We start from the raw sequence: 21,520 nt of genomic DNA, 5'->3' as shown, positions 1-21,520 counted from the left end.
AGCCTTTTTATTGGAGCATAGTTGCTTTAAACTGCTGTGTCAGTTCCTACCGTACAGCAAAGTGAATCAGCCATACATAAACATACATCCCCTTTTTTGACTTCTTTCCCATTTAGGTCACCAGAGAGCGTGAATAGAGTTCTCTGTGCTGTATAGATAGGACGTTCTCATTAATTATCTGTTTTATACATAGTATTTATATATATGTCAATCTCAACCTCCCAATTCATTCTACCTCCATTCCCCAGCATTCCTCCTTGGTATCCATGTGTTCTCTACATATGTGTCTCTATTTCTGCTTTACAAACAAGATAATCATACCATTTTTTAAAACTCTCCATGTATGTGTTAATGTATAATATTTGTTTTTCTCTTTCTGACTTTACTCTGTATGGCAATCTCCAGGTCCATTCAAAACTCTGCCTATTTAAATTTAAAAACTTTTGCACAGCAAAAGGAAACCATAAACAAAACGAAAAGACGACCCTCAGAATGGGAGAAAATATTTGCAAATGAAACAGCTGACAAAGGATTAATCTCCAAAATATACAAACAGCTCATATAGTTCAGTATCAAAAAATCAACCCAATCAAAAATGGACTGGAGACCTAAACAGATATTTCTCCAAAGAAGACATGCAGATGGCTAACAAGCACATGAAAATATGCTCAAAATCACTAATTATTAGAGAAACGCAAATCAAAACTACAATGAGATATCTCATCACACCAGTCAGAATAGCCATCATCGAAAAAATCTACAAACAATAAATTCTGGATAAGATGTGGAGAAAAGGGAATCCTCTTGGATTGTTGGTAAGAATATGGAGAATAGCACAGAAATTCCTTAAAAAACTAAAACTAGAGCTACCAAATGATTCAGCAATCCTACTCCTGGGATGTACCCAGAGAAAACCATAATTCAAACAAGTACATGCACCCATGTTCACTGCAGCACTATTTACAATAATCAGGATATGGAAGCAACCTACTATTGCTGCTGCTAAGTCACTTCAGTCGTGTCCGACTCTTTGCGACCCCATAGATGGCAGCCTACCAGGCTCCCCTGTCTCTGGGATTCTCCAGGCAAGAACACTGGAGTGGGTTGCCATTTCCTTCTCTAATGCATGAAAGTGAAAAGTGAAAGTGAAGTCATTCAGTCGTGTCCGACCCTCAGCGACCCCATGGACCACAGCCTACCAGGCTCCTCCGTCCATGGGATTTTCCAGGCAAGAGTACTGGAGTGGGGTGCCAGAATTTCCATAAATAGAGGAGCAGATAAAGAAGCAGCTGTGGTACATATATACAGTGGAATATTACTCAGCCATAAAAAGGGATGAAAACCATAGATGTTAGATGAATCACTACTTTAAAAAAATTGTTTCATAATCAAATCTTCACACATTTCCATGAGTGTTATTTTAGACCAAGGATTAATAATTGGGGGGGCGGATTTTCATGCTATAAGTAGCTTATAAGGAAGTTTTATATTGCTAGAATGATTTTAACAAATCAATATGGGTTATATCATGTGCTAACTGAATAATACAATTATTCTAATTAACTGATCATGCCCTCCATGGATTTTAGAAAGGAGTGTCAGCATTTAACTGACAAGTTAGAGTCATGATTCATTTGACAAAATATAACGTTATTATTTATTATAAACTTGGTTACTTCTGTGTATGGCTGAATACACAGAAAATACACTAAAGATATTACTCAACATTATATATCTCATGGGATTTTAAATTAATCCTCTTGAATATGTCCAGACAAGATTTAAAAAAAAAAAAATAAGAAACTGCTATTGTTAAATAATACCCTAACTAGTCTCTAGTTTAATGTTACTTTTTATAAAACATTATTATCTTCTAGTCCCCAATTATCCAATTATAAGCAATAGTCAGCTTTCCCTTCAGAGCAAAAATCAAAATAAGACAGAACTTTCATCTGCTGATTCCACAAAGAATTTAAATTCTGCCAGTCTACAATATCCATTGGAGGTAACTAGAAAATCAAAGAATAAAAGTATTTTTCACTTCTCCCCAGAAATCAGTCATTGCAAGGTGAAATACATCACCATCTGAAGAGCATTCCTTTTATACTGACCCTGAGATTTGAAAACTCCACTAGGTAATTCATTACAGTGATTACAAACGCAACCATTAGAAAACTATTTATTGATCCAGAAATTAGGGAGGTCAAAAGAATTACTTTCACAAAAATGAAAGAATATTAACTAGGAAATGTTTATTGAGTCATAAATAAATTCTCCTTTTTTTCAGGATTTATTCAGATTACTATCCATCAGAAGAATCAGGGATTAGGGTCACCTCCCCAGCATTTAACATGCATCCTCCGGCAGGGGTCGGAGGCGGTTCACATTACTGTGAGTATCTTATCAAGGAATAAACAGTATTTAATTATTAGGTAACACGACAGTTGTTGGCAACCTACAGATGTTATTCTGAGTGAAACAAAAATGTGCTATGAAAAAATGAATAGGGAGAAAATGAGGAAAAAATGTACCGTGTAAAACTGTACCCTCTCAATCCTACAACCACTTAAAGAGGTCACTGCACATGCTCCATGCTCTATGAATTCAGCGATCTTTAACTTTCACAGACTGACTGTCCACTTACCCTAGTTGTTTTCACTTTATTCCCAGAGGAACAGCTCCATCCTTTCCGATCTGGAAGAACTTTACATTCCTCTCCCTCAAGACATGGTTGCATATGGCACCACCATTTCTGTTCCACTATGGAAGCTATAGATTGAAAAAAAAAGCAATTCAAGATTTTCTATTTGGGCTTGTTAATTGTCTGGGTGTGCATGCTTTTTTTTGTTGTTTTGGTCCAAAGGTAGTAAATTTTTATAGATTTTCTGACTAAAAATATTTTTAATTTTAAAAAATTTTACTGTGATAAGAATACTTAAAACTTTAAGAGGGTAAATATTATTATATATGTTCAGTGTATAATACAGAATTGTTAATGATAGGCACATTTTTGAAGGGTTTTTCATACAAACACATAGGTTTCATTGAAATTAGCATATTAGAAACAAATTATGTGGATGTAGTATTATGTTTATGTATAGACATAAACATATAAGAAATTGAGTCTATGACCAGTTTAGAATCAATATTTTAGAATCAATGTAATATCTCCCCCAAGTAGACTAAAATCAGGAAGGCATTCAAATTGATGTCTTTTTTTTTTTTTTTAAACTATGGGCAGTAACGATCATTGCAAAGAATGCATCATGAAAATATATGAGCACTTAACAAAATATTATTTATGATCACATCAATTATACAGATCCACATAAATATTTATATCCTATTTGGTGAATCCTCCAAGAAAGAAATTAACATTTTGATGAATCTCTATAAAAATATTTCATGTGACTTCTATCCACAACTAAACATTCATTCATATGTATGATATTTATTTTTTCATTCTTAAGAACCATCCATGGGTTTAAGGACCCAAACTATTTAATCATCTATTTTTATATTGCCTTTGCCAATTAATTTACACACACAAACATACACACTGGCCCTCCACTAGCAAATCAGTATTTCATGGTATCAAAGTAAGAAGTACATGGACTTCTTGGAACCTGATTATAGTGCCTTTTGCTATAAGACTGTGCAAGTCCTTAGACCTTCTTTCAGTGGATTTTAAATTTCAGAATGCTGTTCAAATGATCTCATGCCAACCATATGATTGATGGTGTGGCCCCCCAGATGAACCCCAGAACTGAGAATCACTGTGAGATTCCAGTTCTATGCAGTCCCCAGTTACACTATCACAAGAGCAATGGAAAGCCTCACCATCCACACAAGATGGAGCAGCTCGCGTGGTGCCCGCCACCTGCCCAGGGAAGCAGGAGCACTTGACTGTTTGTGACCGTTCTTCTATCTTGTTCTTATTACAGCATCTGTGGAGTGCCACCACTTCGCAAGTGCCTGTTTTAACATGGTGAGCTGCACACAAAAAAAACAAAAGATGAGACAACACTGAGAAAGCTTTGGATACTTCCCTCCCTTTTTAATTAGAAGTGCATTAAATATAGCTCTATAAAGGGTCCACCATGCATGAAACTAGAAATACAATGATGCTGACTCCATAAGGCAGATTTGATTTCTTTGCTAAATGTAGTAGGACCATTTCTATCAGTAAATGCCTGGTGAAGCAGGAACAGTTAGTGGCTAGATTAGAATGAGCTGTTAGAACAAACAGTCTGAAATATAGAGGCAATATGTGGTGCCATCAAAAATATATTTATTTGCATGTGGCTTTTTTTTTTTTAACACCTTTTTGTTCAATATGTTGATCAAAGTAGGGTCACTCCATAGACAAAGTGCCCTCTACTGGGGCTGAGACAAGCCTTATTCTCAAAGTGGGTGGGCTGATAAAGGTGATAGTCTTTAGGTTATTCTCTCTCGGGTTGAGGCTAAGAGTCAGGAAGGGAATTTCTTTTCAGAACTTAGGAAGTCTGAGGGTGGGAACCCACCTCCTCAGCATTCTTCTGCTCAGTTTTCTTGGAAATGAACTAACTGGGTGATTTTTTAAAATTGCTGCCATTTTCCTGAAAGTCCCATCCAGTCTCAGGACCCACAGATCATTCCTGCGGATTTTGCCTGAGGGAACAACTGCCACCAAATGGCAACAACCACAGCCAGAATGTGGACAGACTTATATCTGCCCTGGCAAAACCCAGTCCAACACGCTGTGAGGCTCCACTGGCCGTTTTCTCAGCCTCACAGTAAGGCTACCCAGCTGCTGAGGTGATTGACATTTTTGGACCCCACTCATCACATTAGGATAGGGTTCAAGCTTGCCTTCATTGTTTCTTTTTCCCCAGCATATCTTCTTCAAAGTAGTAACCCTACTGTGAAATGATAAACCAAAAGTTCCATCTGCTAAAAATAAAAAACAGCTTAAAATCAAACGTTTGTTGAAATGTTATGTTTTCAGAAATTTTAAAGCATGTGATTGCTATAAAAACAGAGATTTAAATAGAAAAGTAGGACATCTGAAGTTATTTAATGTTATAAACATATTAAGACCCATTTTGTAAATAAGGTTAGGACATCATGCATTTATATTAATTTTCCCCTTAGAGATGGGGAACCACTGAGCAGGGACTCAGGCTAGACTGTTTAGATTTTTCTCGTGAGAACAGATCACATTCACTGTCCACCTCCTTCCCTATGTGAGACCAAGAGACTCAGGTATAGCTTTGACACATAATCCTCAAAAGAATTGCAAGAAGCAAGTACCATTTCCAATGTCATGAAGGTTTTTCTGCCATGGTAGATACAAACAGGGATTTCTCTGTGTGTGCTTCAAGCAGAAGGCTATCTCTACAAAAGGTAAAAACTTGAAAGCCAAATTTCTGTTCCTTGTGCTCTAGACAACAATATTTTCTTAGCTAATAATGATTCACTTTCTCTCAATTTATTGAATGCTTTATGTAATATTCAGGTCAAAGTACTGCTTTCTACACTGAACCTCACTTATTCCCTTTTCTTACTGGAGTATAATTGCTTTACAATGTTGTTAATTTCTGCTGTACAGCAACGCAGATCAGCTATATGTATATGTATATCTCCTTCCTCATAGACCTCCCTCCTAACCCACTGTCCCACCCTCTAGGTCACCACAGAGCACTGAGCTGAGCTCCCTGTACTATACAGCAGGTTCCCACTAGCTATCTATTTTACACATGGTAGTGTCAGTCAGTTCAGTCGCTCAGTTGTGTCTGACTCTTTGCCACCCCATGAACTGCAGCACGCCCAGCCTCCCTGTCCATCACCAACTCCCAGAGTCTACCCAAACTCATGTCCATTGAGTCAGTGATGCCATCCAACCATCTCATCCTCTGTCATCCCCTCTCCTCCTGCCCTCAATCTTTCCCAGCATCAGGGTCTTTTCAAATGAGTCAGCTCTTCGCATCAGGTGGCCAAAGTATTGGAGTTTCAGCTTCAACATCAGTCCTTCCAATGATCAGTCCTTCCATGGTAGTGTAAGTCAGTCCTAATCTCCCAGTTCATCCCACCTTTTCCTTCCCCTCCTGTGTACACACGTCTGTTCTCTATATCTGTATCTCTATTCCTGCTATGCAAATAGGTTCATCTGTACCATTTTTATAGATTCCACATATATATGTTAATAAACGATATTTATTTTTCTTTCTGACTTACTTCACTCTGTATGACAGACTCTAATTGAGTTACTACCACATATCAGGGATAGTTCTAAGTAATGGGGATGCAACAATGCATAAGATGAATAGAGACCTGCCCTCGAAGAGCTCATACGCCTGTGGAGAAAGTGAATAATCCTTAGGGACTAATAATTAAGTAAGAAAACAGTAGATTTTCTAGCTTCTTAAAAGAGATGCAATAGGGTAATGTGATAGAGAGTAACCAAACAGGGAGAGAAGACAGAATTGTATAAGAGTCTCAGGGAGGACCTCTCTGAGGAAGTAATCTGAGTGATGACCTGAGTGATGAGAAAGGAAGCCTCCATGATGAAGAGCTAAGAAAGGAATAAGTTTCCAAAGGGATGGAGCAGCAGATGACATGGTTCTGAAATGGGGAAATGGCAGCAAGATGACCAGTGTGGCTGCACCATGGTGGAACAACTGAGAGGCTGAGGACAATGTGTCAGAAACAGAGGGAAATGGCTTAGGGGCAGGTGTGCCACAGTAAAGAGATTGAATTTTTTTCTCATTACAAGACAAAACCTTTGAGTGGATATGTTATCTTATTAGGACTTCTCCCGTAACTCAGATAGTAAAGAATCTGCTTGCAATACATGAGACCTGAGTTCGATCCCTGGGTTAGGAAGATCCCCTGGAGAAGGAAATGGCAACCCACTCCAGTAATTTTGTCTGGAAAATTCCATGGACAGAAGAGCCTGGCAAGGCTACAGTCCACAGGGTCACAAAGAGTCAGGCACATCATCTCATTAGTGCTTTAGGAGTTTACTCAGGCCACTCTTTAGAGAAAAGACTGAAGAAAGCAAGAGTGGAAGCAGGGATACCAATCATGAAGGGGCTACAGGAGTTCAGGAGATGAAGGATGGGACACAGACTAGACTAAGAGTTGGAATGAAGTGCCAGATGAGGAGGTATTTCAGGGTAGAGTTGGTTTGAATGGACTGAATGTGAGCTGTGAGGGAAAGAGGAGTTAAAGATTATTTTTAAGCTTGTCCTAAGGAATTAAAAGTTGGTGGTTCTGGAAGATAGAAGAGGCCTGGGAAAGAGGTGTTTGTTAACAGTTGGGTTGGGTCAGAATTGCTTGCTTCTGTTTTGTCTTTGTTAAGTCTGAGAGTCTTATAAGACACTGGAGGAGAGGTGTAAATCAGGCAGCATCATTTACACAGTGGGGTTCAGGAAAGAGATCTGGACTGCAGATAAACACTTAAGTGAGTTAGGTTAATAGGTGATATTTAAAGTCATACACTGACTAATTACCATGAAAAGACTACTGATAGAGAAGCAGATAAATAATAGTCTAGAACCTAATTCTAGAATTGGGGAGCAGAACATGAAGTAAGAGGAAAAGAACATGAGACAAGGCATGGAAAACTAAAGAATAAACTGTTTCAAGAAACATAGATTGGTCAGTTATTCAAATGCTGCTGAAAGCTTTAATAAATAAAGCAAAATAATTGTCTACTAAAGCAGTATTATGGTGCAGCGGTTCAAACAGAGCCTCCAAAACCAGAGTGCACGTGTGCAAAGTCGCTTCAGTTGTGTCCAACTCTTTGAGACCCTATGGACTACAGCCCACCAGGCTCCTTTGACCATGGGATTCTCTAGGCAAGAAGTAGTTGGGTTCACATCTGCTGCTGCTGCTGCTAAGTCGCTTCAGTGTGTCCGACTCTGTGCGACCCCATAGACGGTAGTCAACCAAGCTCCCCTGTCCCTGGGATTCTCCAGGCAAGAACACTGGAGTGGTTTGCCATTTTCTTCTCCAGGGTTCACATCTAAGCTCTTCTAAATAGTAGTGTGACCTTGCCCAAGTCAGCAACTATCTCTGATTAGCATTTTTCATATCTAAAGGATGAATATTAATAGCACTATCTTCATATGACTGGTTAGAGGACTAAATGAGTTAATATGTACAAAGTATTTAGAGCATTCCCAGCCTCATAGCAGGCACTCTGTGTTAGCTATTATTAGCACTTGATCCAGATGAAAATCATTTTAATGGCATGATGGAGATAAAAGCATGATTAAAGTAAGTTTATTAAAGAATGAGATGCAAAACTGTAGACAATTATAAAAATTTCTTTCAAGGAGTTTTTCTGTAAAGGGAAAAAGAAAATGAAGCAGTAGTTGGAATGAGTCTAAGGGTCAGGGAAATCTTTTTTAATGGATGCCATAAAAGCATGCTTGCTTGCTGGAATAATCTAGTAGAAAAAGAAAATGACAATATAGAAGAGAAAGAGGGTAATTTAAAAAGACTGTTCTTGAAAGGGGAAAAAAAAGAATTAAGATGCAGGGCATGTGGTGGGGTTGGCATTAGATTCATGTGGGGACATTTAATCCATTTTAACAAGAGTGAAGGTGGGATGCGTGAATTTAGTCAGGTAGGTGTGAGCCGTTTAGATGGTTAGAAGATAATGCAGTTTCATATCTGATGTCATCTCATTTGCTATGAAATATGAGAGATGTTTGAGAAAAAAAAAAGAACATGAAATATGTATTTCAAAGAGGAAGAATAAATGTACTGGGAAGGAGTGGTGGGAATGCCTGGCAGGGAGCTGGCTGATGCACACGGTAAACTGTAGAAGACATAGTGGAATGAACGGAGGGGTGGGATTATAGCACAAAACGGAAATAAACATCTGTGTGATGACAGACTACCTGGGATGCTTGGACCTCCAATAGGGATGATGGGATGTGTCCTGCAGGTCTTTGAATGGAAGCCAGAGACAAGAGATTATTAGGGTTTCTTAAGATAGTGATGCTATTAGGCAGAGCACTGATCTGAGACAGCTTCAGGGAGAGCCAGATGTTGGCTCAGTTCTCTCTCACAGAACCACAGAAGACAGGCGCACACAGTGAGGTTCCATGGGTCCCTACCCTGAGACAAGAAACACCATTTCAGCATTACCCACCAGGGCCATTCTATCATCTTTGTCATATGGAGATTTTATCATAAGTTGGAAAAGAAAGTTGGTGAAAAATCTGCATCTGGTTTCCCCTTCCCAATGTCAAAATTCTTTTCTACTTTGCCTGACAAGAAAAACTGTACTTCTCCACCCCGTTAATTATATTTAGATGTGGTGATGGAACTTGCTTTGGCCAATGAAATGAAAACTAGACTTATGAGCAAAAGCAAAGGATATCAGTCTGTGAGGACATATTAATAGTATTCATTCACCAGATTTTTCCCCACCAGCCAGAGCAACAAATTATACAGAAATTACTTAGTGACTGAGCACAAGAAAGGGATAATTAAATTTAAAAAAAATAGAATAGATGGTAGGTAGGTTGATGATAAACACTATACCAAATTCAGTTCCCAAGTTAAAAAACATGAAACAGGGCCCCCACCAACCACATGGACATAAGAGTAAGACATAAACCATAAAGTGTTACAAGACTCTAAAATTTGATTGCTTGTTAATATCACAAAACAGCCTACCCTGACAATACCGTAGTACTTTCTACTGCTTCCTAGGTTGTTCAACAGGAGATAGATAGAAATATATATATATATATATACACACACACACATATATACACACACACACACACACACACAAATGCATTGGTGAGTGGACAAGTCAGTGAAGAATGATAATCTCAAAACCAGATCATTCTAGGGCATTGAGTCAATGAATAAATATATATAAGAAAATGCTGTTTAGACATTTATATAATTAAATGAATTGTAATAAATTATTTCCAATTGGATAACGCTGGGAAGGATTGGGGGCAGGAGGAGAAGGGGACGACAGAGGATGAGATGGCTGGATGGCATCACCAACTTGATGGACGTGAGTCTGAGTGAACTCTGGGAGTTGGTGATGGACAGGGAGGCCTGGTGTGCTGCGATTCATGGGGTTGCAGAGAGTTGGACATAACTGAGTGACTGAACTGAACTGAACTGAATGCTGGCTAAATTCTGTATGTCAGAGCTCTGGTGAAGAAAGTGTGCTTCTTTCTTCTTTGAGGAGAAAAAAGGTGAAATGGTGCCCATATGGTATAAGGAGAAAGATAAGGTTGGAGCTGCGCTGAGAAGAAGAGAGGCATGTTTCCCTTCAGAGAAGAAGGGACTAAATGTTAAGGGATTCATAATAAAGGTGACCTGGAAGACCGAGCCTCACAGACCCACAGCTTTTCTGCCTATGAATTAAGTGCACAGACACACAGATTGTTTCCTTGTGAGAAGTGGGATTTTGTAAAAAACAAGCAAACAAACAAACTCTATCAACCTTTGTTCTTTTTATTAAAAATTAAAGTTGTAAAGTTTCTTCAGGGGAATTAGAAAGGGATCAGAGAAGGAAATGGCAACCCACTCCAGTATTCTTGCCTGGGAAGCAGACAGAGGAGCCTGGTGACTGGAGATCTTCGGGTCACAAAGAATCAGACATGACTTAGTGACTGAGAACAAGAAAGGATAATTACATTTTTAAAAATGGAATAGATGGTAGGAATATATGCAGGTAGATGTGGAGGGTTGGATGGAAGGATGGATAATCCTACACTCAAAGAGTTTGAAGACATGGGTAGGGAGAATACTGGCTGTTCAATATTTTTATATATGCCAGTTAATGTGGTAAACAAAATGAGATACTTCAAAACAGACAAGTGAATCTTCTAGCAAAATTTAATTCACCTAAGCATGGCACCTGTCTCCTGAGAAACCTGTATGCAGGTCAGGAAGCAACAGTTAGAACCCTTTATGGAACAGTTGATTGGTTCAGGATTGAGAAAGGAGTATGGCAGGGCTATCTGTTGTCACCCTGTTTTATTTAACCTATAGGCTGAGGACATCACGAGAAATGCCAGGCTGGATGAGTTACAAGCTGGAATCAAGACAGGTGAAATAAACATCAACAACCTCAGATATACAGATGAAAAGTGAAAATGAAGTAGCTCAGTCATGTCTGACTCTTTGCAACCCCCGTGGACTGTAGCCTACCAGGCTCCTCCATCCATGTGATTCTCCAGGCAAGGATACTGGAGTGGGTTGCCACTTCCTTCTCCAGGGATCTTCCCGACCCAGGGATCAAACCCGGGTCACCTGCATTGCAGGCAGACGCTTTACCGTCTGAGCCACCAGAGAAGCAATACACAGATGATACCACTCTAGTGGCAGAAAGCAGAGAACTAAAGAACCTCTTAATGAGAGTGAAGGAGGAGAGTGAAAGAGCCAGTTTAAAACTACATATTAAAAAAACTAAGATCATAGCACTCTGCCCCAATACTTCATGGCAGATAGAAGGGAAAAACCTGGAAGTAATGACAGATTTTCTCTTCTTGGGCTCTAAAATCACTGTAGATGGTGACTGCAGCCATGAAATCAGAAGACAATTGTTTCTTGGCAGGAAAGCTATGACAAACTTAGACAATGTGTTGAAAAGCAGAGACATTATTCTGCCAACAAAAGTCCATACAATCAAGCCTATGGTTTTCCCAGTGGTCACATATGGTTGTGAGAGCTGGACTGTAAAAAAGGCAGAGCACCAAAGTATTGATGCCTTTGAACTGTGGTGCTGCAGAAGACTCCTGAGAGTCCCTTGGACTGCGAGGAGGTCAAACAAGTAGATCTTAAGAGAAATCAACCTTGAATACTCATTGGAAGGACTGATGCTGAAGCTCCAGTATTTTGGTCACCTGATGCAAACAGCTGGCTCATTGGAAAAGTCCCTGATGCTGGGAAAGACTGAGGGCAGAAGAAACAGAGGGCATCAGAGGATGAGATGGCTAGATGGCATCACCAATGCAATGGACATGAACTTGGGCAAACGTCAGGAGATGGTGAGGGACAGGAGGCCAGGTATGCTGCAGTCCATGGGGTCGCAAAGAGGAGGACACAACTGTGCAATTGAACAACAGCAAAGCATTGCATAGGTGTTCCCATATATAATTCTTATTTTTCTGCTATATAACTTAACTCTTACATCAAATTCTTATAGACAAAGGCTAATTTTTCATGTAAACTGCTCAGTATGTGGTACATGTTTAATAATTAGTAAACAAGTAATAAGAAGGTAAAACTAATTTCTGTGGTTTTCCTTTAAAAGCTTAATGACTGTAAAAAATTAAAGCAGTTACTAGACTTCTCTACCCAGAGTCAGGCAGAGCTCATGATAAACTAATCTAGTCAAATATTAGGCCTTTCCAAATTAACAAAATAGACTTCACAGACAATCAGCATCATACTAAAATGATGCAAGACACCCTGGAGAAGATTTAAATGAAAAAAGAACAACCAATTTCCTTGATGTCATAATCCCCAAGTCACAAAAGATAAAACAACAAGAACAACAATAACAACAACAACAAAAAAACCCTCACGTCTTTCTGCTACTTTCTCCTCCCTGGACATAATGCAGAGCACAAAATGTTGCCTCTTACACCTTGGTGAAATGACACTAGACACACATAGGCTTAATTCCTATGAAAACAGGAATACCAAGTCTTGCCCAACTCTAATTGTTGCCTGCCAAGGTTATTCTTGCCACCTCTTATTAATCTCTTCTGCTTCTGTTAGGTCCTTATCATTTCTGTCCTTTATCATGCTTACCCTTGCATGAGATGTTCCCTTGATATCGCAAGTTTTTTTGAAGATATCTCTCTTCTTTCCCATTCTATTGTTTTCCTCTAATTCTTTGCATTGTACACTTAAGAAGGCAGTTCAAAGCCTCCAAAACCAGAGATCATCTGAATTAAATTTGCCCATTCTCATTGCTTTGAGTTCACTGATTCCTAAAATGTCAGTGTTCACTCTTGCCAATCTCCTTCTTGACCACATCCAATTTACCTTGATTCATGGACCTAACATTCAAGGTTCCATTTCGATACTGTTCTTTACAGGATCGGACTTTGTTTTCACCACCAGACACATCCACAACTGAAAGTCATTTCCACTTTGGCCCAGCCTCTTCATTCTTTCTGGAGCTATTTCTCCAGTCTTCCCCAGCAGCATATTGAACACCTTTCAAACTGGGTGGGAGTTTGGGGGTGGGGCTCATCTTCCAGTGTCATATCTTTTTGTCTTTTCCTACTATTCATGGGGCAAGAATACTGGAGTGATTTGCCATTCCCTCCTCCAGTGAATCACGTTGTCAGATCATATATCATCAAGGGAATATCATATGCAAGGAGGAGCACAATAAGGGACAGAAATGATAAGGACCTAAGAAGAAACAGACAAGCTTAGGAAGAGGTGAAAAGAAAACACAGAAGACCTATTCAAAAAAAAGGTCATAATGACCTGGATAACCACGATGGTGTGATCACTCACCTAGTCAGACATCCTGGAGTGTGAAGTCAAGTGGGCCTTAGGAAGCATTACTATTGAATAAAGCTAATGGAGGTGATGGAATTCCAGATTAGCTATTTCAAATCCTAAAAGATGATGCTGTTAAAGTACTGTAGTCAATATGCCAGCAAATTTGGAAAACTCAGCAGTGGCCACAGGACTGGAAAAGGTCAGTTTTCATTTCAATCCCAAAGAAGGGCAATGCCAAAAAATGTTCAATCTAGCACACAATTGTGCTCATTTCACATGCTAGCAAGGTAATGCTCAAAATGCTTCCAGCTAGGCTTGAGCAATACCTGAATGGAAAAATTCCAGGTGTACAAGCAGGATTTAGAAAAGGCAGAGGAACCAGAGATCAAATTGCCAACATGCACTGGATAATAGAGAAAGCAAGGGAATTCCAGAAAAAAACATCTACTTCTGCTTCAATGACTACACCAAAGCCTTCAACTGTGTGGATCATAACAAACTGTGAAAAATTCCTAAAGTGATTAGAAATAACAGACCACCTTACCTATCTCCTGAGAAACCTGTATTGAGGTCAAGAAGCAACAGTTAGGACATGGAACAACAGACTAGTTCAAAGGGGGAAAGGACTACAACAAGGTTGTATGTTGTCACCCTACATATTTAATTTATATGCAGAATACATCATGCAAAATTCTGGGCTGGATGACTCACAAGCTGAAATCAAGATTTCTGGGAGAAATATCAACAACTTCAGTCATGCAAATAATACCACTCTAATGGCAGAGGATGAAAAGGAAGTAAAGAGCCTCTTGATGAGGGTGAAAGAGGAGAATGAAAAAACTGGCCTAAAACTGAACATTCAAAAGACTAAGATCATGGCATCTGGTTCCATCACTTCACAGCAAATAGATGGGGAAAACTGGAAGCAGTGAAAGATTTGATTTTCGTGGGCTCCAAAATCACTACAGATGGTGACTACAGCCATGAAATTAAAAGGCTCTTGCTCCTTGGATGAAAAGCTATGACCAATCTAGACAATGTAATAAAAAGCAGGGGCATCACTTTGCCAACAAAGGTCTGCATAGTCAAAGCTACGGTTTTTCCAGTAGTCATGTATGGGTGTGAGTGTTGAACTATAAAGAAAGCTGAGCACCAAAGAACTGATGCTTTCAACTTGTGGCACTGGAGAAGACTCTTAAGAGTCCCTTGGACAGCAAGGAGATCAAACCAGTCAATCCTAAAGGAAATCAACCCTAAATATTCATTAGAAGGACTGATGCTGAAGTTGAAGCTCCAATACTTTGGCCACCTGATGCGAAGAGCCCACTCATTGGAAAAGACCCTGATGCTGCAAAAGATTGAGGACAGGAGGAGAAGGGGGCAACAGAGGATGAGATGGTTGGATGACACCACCAACTCAATGGACATGAGTTTGAGCAAACTCCGAGAGATAATGAAGGACAGGGAAGCCTAGCATACTGCAGTCCATGGAGTCAAAAACAGTTGGATACAACTTAGTGACTAAACAACAACAAGCTTACTACCCTTGTATCTCATTTCAACAATAGGATATGGCCCTACTGGTTCCCTAGAAACATGGCCTTAAGAGACAGCCTCTTAAATCGTATCTCAAGATTCTTAAATGTTATTGCAAAGCCATTGTGACTGGGATGAAATCTTGTAAGACATTTTACTAAATCCTTTGCTTCTAACTACATTTCACCTTCTCCACAGGAGAAAAAAATCTGAATAGCATTTGGTTTGTATGTGTGCACAAATTAAATATATATATATATGCAGATACCTATATTTACACATAAAATTATATATACATATTGTTTATATAGGGACTTTATATATATATGTGTGTGTGTGTGTGTGTGTGTTAATACAGTCACATTTTATTCATTACCTATGAACCAACTGAAAAGAAAGTAAAGTGAAAGTCTCTCAGTTGAGACCCCATGGACTGTAGCTGCCAGGCTCCTCTGTCCATGCAATTCTCCAGGCAAGAACACTGGAGTGGGTAGCCATTCTCCTCTCCAGGGGATCTTCCCAACCCAGGGATCAAACCCAGGTCTCCCGTATTGCAGGCAGATTCTTTACTGTCTGAACCACCAGGGAAGCCCAAGAATACTGGAGTGGGTAGTCTATCCCTTCTCCGGAGGATCTTCCTGACCCAGGAATCAAACTGGGCTACCCTGTACTGCAGGCGGACTCTTTACCAGCTGAGCTACCAGGGAAGCCCTGCTAGAAATACATAAATATGAAAAATTGATTCACAGTAGAATAATATTTATGCAAATCATTTACCTTGAGTAGTGGTTGCTTGCCTTTAGTTAATAAGAACACAAAGCTATGCATATCACATTCTAAATGTAAGAATAATCCATTCGCTCTGGAAACAATTCAAGGGATAATTACCATGGCCTACATCTATAGAATATTCACTGTATATTATGCATTATTCCATTTTATTATCACAGCAACTATTAAAGAGGAAACTATAATTATCCCCAATTTACAGATGAAGGAACTGAGCCAGGAAACGGAAGTAACTTGGCCAAAATAAAATAGCCAATAGACAAAACCAGACGTGAGAATTCAGGGCAGTTTGCTTTCAGAAGCCACGATCTTCAACTCTGTCATGTAATGCCTTTTCTATGGAGCTCTGCACACCATACAGTAAACTATAGTTTCCGATGATGTGAAGGAAAGCACAAAGTGTATCACTGTCCCTACAAGGGATGCTTGGTAGCCTTGAAAGGACGAAGGCACTGGAACTGAAATCCTTCAGTACAACTCTGCCCTGTACTGCACTATACTTGAGTGAATGTTTAAGTCTATTTGCCTTTCAAAGAACTGCTGTTCCTCTCTAAAATAGCTCCAGAGTCCTTATAAAGATTTAAATGAGATAATGTATGTGAAACTGCTTTTAAATTGTATACCATTAAAAATTTTTATTGTAACTATTAATGAAATGAATATCAAAATGATTCAACATATATACATTTTAAAAATAGAGCTGAGAAAGATCCATATTCTATAAAAGTTCTAATTTCATAATATATACTTAATTATGTTGACATGAGATGCTTGTAAAAAGAATCTGACACAAGCCACAGAAGAGAGTAAACTTAGCATCAAGTTGTGAATTTTTCCAACTTGATTTCCTCTCCATTAGATTTCAGTTCTTATTTGTATTCTGATTTGTCTCATTGATTCTGAAATTTTGTCTCCATATACTTCTTTTGAATAGTTTTATCATCTTGACTAGCTCCCCAGACAGTCTGCATTACAATTTCTAAGCAGAAATAAAGCATCACCTACATTCACCAAAAGGTATCTGAAATGCAAGCTTATTAGTGGACTTAGGTTGCTGTAAATCACGTTGAATGGAAAAAATGTGCTGAAACAAAAACTTTTTGAGACAGCTAGTTTCTCACGTTAATTCATTAGACTGAAAAAAATGGGGCACATGTTTAGACTTTCATACTCAAGCAATCTAATTGAAAGAAATGGTCATTTAAAAAACTCAATGAAATTTCAAAAGTTCACATAATTTATGAAGTCAGGGTGATCAGGGAGGAAATAGCCAAATGCCAATGACACTTTTACAGATCTTGTTTTCTAAAACTGCTCCAGTTTCATATGGAAAAGATAAAATCATTGGGGAAAACCAGATTGCCACTAAACGATAATAATCCTAATAACAGTACAGTCTCCATTAACAAAAGCAAACCCTCAACCAGGGGATGTCCTGCAATCTGTTTTAAGAGAAAGAAGCAGAAAAAAAGATTTATTCTTGGAAGAGTTTTAGATTTATTGCCCCTCAGCTCAATCATGAACACCTTCCACTATGTTTTAAATGAGAAGTGATGTTGAGGAAGGTAAACCTCAAGGAATATTGGTCTCTTTATAAACTGTTCAGCAACTTCTGCTGGTAAGGCCTGCTCTGAAAAAGAGGAACTGGACCCATCAAATCCATCTCTCTAAAAATCTGAACTCAGACTTACAGAATTGTCCCCTGGAAATGGACCCTTACATCCAAAGGCCATTTGGTGTCAGGAGTCACACCTTGACCTGTGGAGAGCTTTTTGCAAGATTCATGATGTTGAGAGATAGGGACTCACAAGAAGCAGGTAAGAGCAGGAGCTAAGCATGAGGGCAGAAGTAAGAGATAAAGAAGTAGGTAGTTCTACCATCCACCCTCGTGTCTGCCTTTCCTTTGGGCTTCCTGAACTTTTCCCTCAATTCCTGAAACATTTTATAGAATAGGTTTCAATAAATCCCTTTTTCCTGATATAATCTGATGATGTCTCTGTTCTTTGACCCCCAAATAATATACTGACTAGGCTATTTCTTTTTAAATAAAGTTAAAATTAACAAAAGCTAATTAGCAATCAGAACTATTGTATGGCACTGGGAACTGTATTCAATATCCTGTAATAAACCATAATAGAAAAGAATATGAAAAAGAACACACACACATCTGATTTACTTTGCTGTGCGTCAGAAACTAACACAACAATGTAAATCAACTATACTTCAATTAAGAAAAGAAATATTTTCTACCCCCACTTCCAAGAGCAAAAGACAAATTTCTACCTTCAAAGTAGGATCTTGGAAATTCACAATTCAACCATCTCACTTTCTATATTTATCTCATATTGAAAACTGACATTTCAAAAGATGACTATCACCAATTACTATGAGGGGGACATGGTCCATTATTTTCTTTTTTTTTAAATTTTATTTTATTTTTAAACTTTACATAATTGTATTAGTTCTCTAAGTCGCTTCAGTCGTGTCCGACTCTGTGCGGCCCCATTGACGGAAGCCCACCAGGCTCCCCCGTCCCTGGGATTCTCCAGGCAAGAACACTGGAGTGGGTTGCCATTTCCAGACACTTAAAAATAAACTTCCTGTTTAATCCCAAATTATACACCCAAAATGTGAAGAATCATAACACCCTCAATTCCTAAATACTATGAGAGTCAATGCTATTCTTTTATGACTGTTAGTATTCCTATAAGTGCTTGTAGGAAGAAGGGCAGTGCAGCCCAAGTGCTTTTTGAGGAAAATGATAGAGTGAGTAACAAGAGCAGTGAAAAAAACATGGGATTTTTGTCCCTGAAGAGTGAAATGTTGAGTGTTTGAGTTTCTTTCCTCATCTGCAAAATGAAGAAATCAGACTAGTTTTAGAGTTAATTTAGAGGTTCCCTCCAATTCTAAAATGCTGTGAGCTTATGAAATGACAAGTTCCATTATAATGGGTACAATATATTAGACCTAATAGAAAGTGAAAGTCGAAGTAAAACATATTTTTAATTGATCCAAACTCACAAATTAACTTCATTAAGTCACTGAACTTAATGAGAAACTGAGAAGAGAGTTTATGAAATTTATATTGTGAATGTATTTCTTATCTGTATGAAGCCATGAATCTTAACTGCACAGTATAATATTCACTATATAGTCAACCTATATCTTCATCCTGCTTTATGCACAAAATAGTTTGATTACTGTTGATTCCATGAGAGCAATCAAGTCAGAATATTATATATAGCATGGTGGTTTGGGTGAGGAGTCTGAAGTCAGATGGTCGAGGTTCAAGTCCCACCTTTAAAATCAAGTATCTACCTATTCACCAAGACTCCCTTTTCTTTCCCACAGGGAACACAAGTAGACTACATTTTCCAGTCTCCCTGGCATGCAACACGTGGAATAAGGGCAGGAGTGAGCTATACTTCTTCATGATCAGGTCTTCAAAAACCCTCCCCCATTATCAGCCACTCTCTGTCTTCCTCTTTCAGATAGAAGTCAGTGTCAAGGGTTATCCTGAAGAGTCACCATCATCCTGCGACCCTGAATGATGTATAAAGATCTACCCTCTGATACTAACTGGATTCACATGCACAAGAAATAAACTTAGGCTTTGTTAAACCAGTAAGATTTAGAGGTATCCACCTGCAATGCAGGAGACCTAGGTTCGATCCCTGGGTTGCGAAGATCACCTGAAGGAAGGCATGGCAACTCACTCCAGTATTCTTTCCTGGAGAATCCCAGTGGACAGAGGAGCCTGGCAGGCTATAGTCCATGGAGTCACAAAGAGTCGGACATGACTGAGTGACTAAGCACAGCTGTTAGAATAGCACATATTAATTAGTATGGAATAATATTCCTAGTAATGGATGTAGGAAGGAGTTGGATGCACTCCAAACATTTGATAAGAAAAATTACACAGAGAATAAAAAGAGCCTGAATGTTTGTGTCTCCTCTCCCACTCAAAATTCATATATTGAAAACCTCATGCCCAAGGTGATGGTATTAAGAAGAAGGAACTTTGGGATCTTTGAAGGTGATTAGATTTAGTGCTTTTATGAAAGAGACTCCCCAAAAGCTAGTTTACTCTTCTGTAACATGAGGATACAACATGGAGTCTGAAACCCAGAGGAAGGCCCTCATACTACCACCTGATATCCTGATGTTAGACTTCTAACCCCTAGAACTGTGAGAAATAATTTTCTGTTTTTTATAGGCTACCTAGTCTTTGGTATTTTGTCATAGCACTCCATGTGGACTGAAACATGAAGACAAAAGATGTGATTTTTAAAAAATTACCTAACCTCTCTAAGCCTTAGCTTCTCATCTGTGTAATGAGAATTACATTATCATCTAAAGGGTTATAATGAAGATCAATTGAGTCAACATTCATAATGATGCTTATATATGAGAAAGAGTAGATCTTAGCTATAATTATTAGATGCTAGGTAGAATTATTATGGATACCTTATTTAAACCCTTGAATCTATTCATATACAATGCAGATATCTAAGAGAGAATCATTGATTTTTAGAGACTTCTAGAATAATAAAGTCCTTTGTTGTTATTTAGTTACTCAGTCATGTCTGACTCTTTGCAACCCCATGGACTGTAGCACACCAGGTTTCCCTGTCAGAAATTGATGGTGAGAAAACATGTTAATTCAAGATCAGAGATTAGTACTCAGCTCTCTTAATATTAGTCCAGTGTCACTTCCATTACCAACCCCCACATTTCTGTTCACCAAATTCCTCTCTTCTGCCTCTTTTAAACCTCCTTATTTTCTCTCTCTCCTCTACAACTTCACTTCTACTGTCTTAGCCAAGCTATCCATAGCAACTTTTCCTTAAATAATCATGAGGATCCCTATTGGCTAGATCATTCCCTTACACAAAAAAAACACACACCATCTACCTTGGTAGGTCTTTCTAAAAAAATTATAAATAGATAATAAAATTAAGGCTATGGTTTAAAAGTATTCTTGGCTCTTTATTTTTCATAGGATAAATTCAAAACTCTTGGGCATAGCATGAGCATCCTCCCATCAGACCAATTCTGATTTCTCCAGCCTCACTTTCCTGGGTACTCTTGACACAACCTACACAGAAGTTATATAAACTATTTTTATAATCTTATTATATCTTTGCTCAGCACCTTCACTCTTTCTTGAATACTGGCCCACTTTTTACTCTAAGGAAACACCTATCCCATCTTTAAAGTTCAGAAAACTATGAAGCTGTTAATCAACCTCTCAGGTAGACTGTACTGCTCTGTCCTCTGGTTAACATTTTCTTATTTTGCCACACTTGTCGCAGTTTTCTATATTTACATTTTATATCTCTCTTTCCCTCTACTAAATTGTGAGGCCCAAACTCATGATTATTCATCTCTGAATCCCTAGCTTGAGGCACAGTTTGAGATCCATAATAGAGAAATCAATATCTTTGATGAATACATGAATAAATAAATGCTTTACTATAAGAGTTCTCAGGAGAGGGAAAAAAACCGTAAGTTTTAATCATTTTTTTCAAGTCCAGTCTTAGATGAACTTATTAGAATTGTAAAAACATTTGACCTTGCTATATTGAAATGGATACATGAATATGTGTTTAATTTGTTCTATCAGAGAACCAAGTAGAGTTTCAAGAGGAAAGACACATTCAGTGAGCCCTGGATTAGGCAGTTGGAAGCCCTAAATTCC

General features: G+C 38.5%; 1 protein-coding gene across 8 annotated transcripts in view; it reads right to left on the bottom strand.

The window, feature by feature from the left end:
* TAFA2 (TAFA chemokine like family member 2) overlaps positions 1-21,520 on the bottom strand; it is a 563,996-nt gene that overhangs the window by 40,893 nt on the left and 501,583 nt on the right. For all 8 annotated transcript variants that reach the window (XR_015163864.1, XR_015163863.1, XM_086400261.1 and 5 more), the window contains 2 exons: positions 3,841-3,993; positions 2,645-2,769 (listed from right to left, as the gene is read on the bottom strand). Coding sequence is in view for 6 of the 8 variants with exons in the window: in XM_086400261.1 (XP_086256387.1) it covers positions 2,645-2,769; positions 3,841-3,993 (278 nt within the window). In the remaining 2 variants the exon portion in view is untranslated. The remainder of the gene's footprint in view (positions 1-2,644; positions 2,770-3,840; positions 3,994-21,520) is intronic.

The sequence above is a fragment of the Bos grunniens genome, chromosome 5 (assembly GCF_055505025.1).
Source record: "Bos grunniens cultivar Pamir isolate PY7600 chromosome 5, Bosgru_T2T1.0, whole genome shotgun sequence".
Lineage (NCBI taxonomy): Eukaryota > Metazoa > Chordata > Mammalia > Artiodactyla > Bovidae > Bos > Bos grunniens.
The sequence above is the reverse complement of the archived record's forward strand: the minus strand, read 5'-3'. Positions and strand labels throughout refer to the sequence as shown.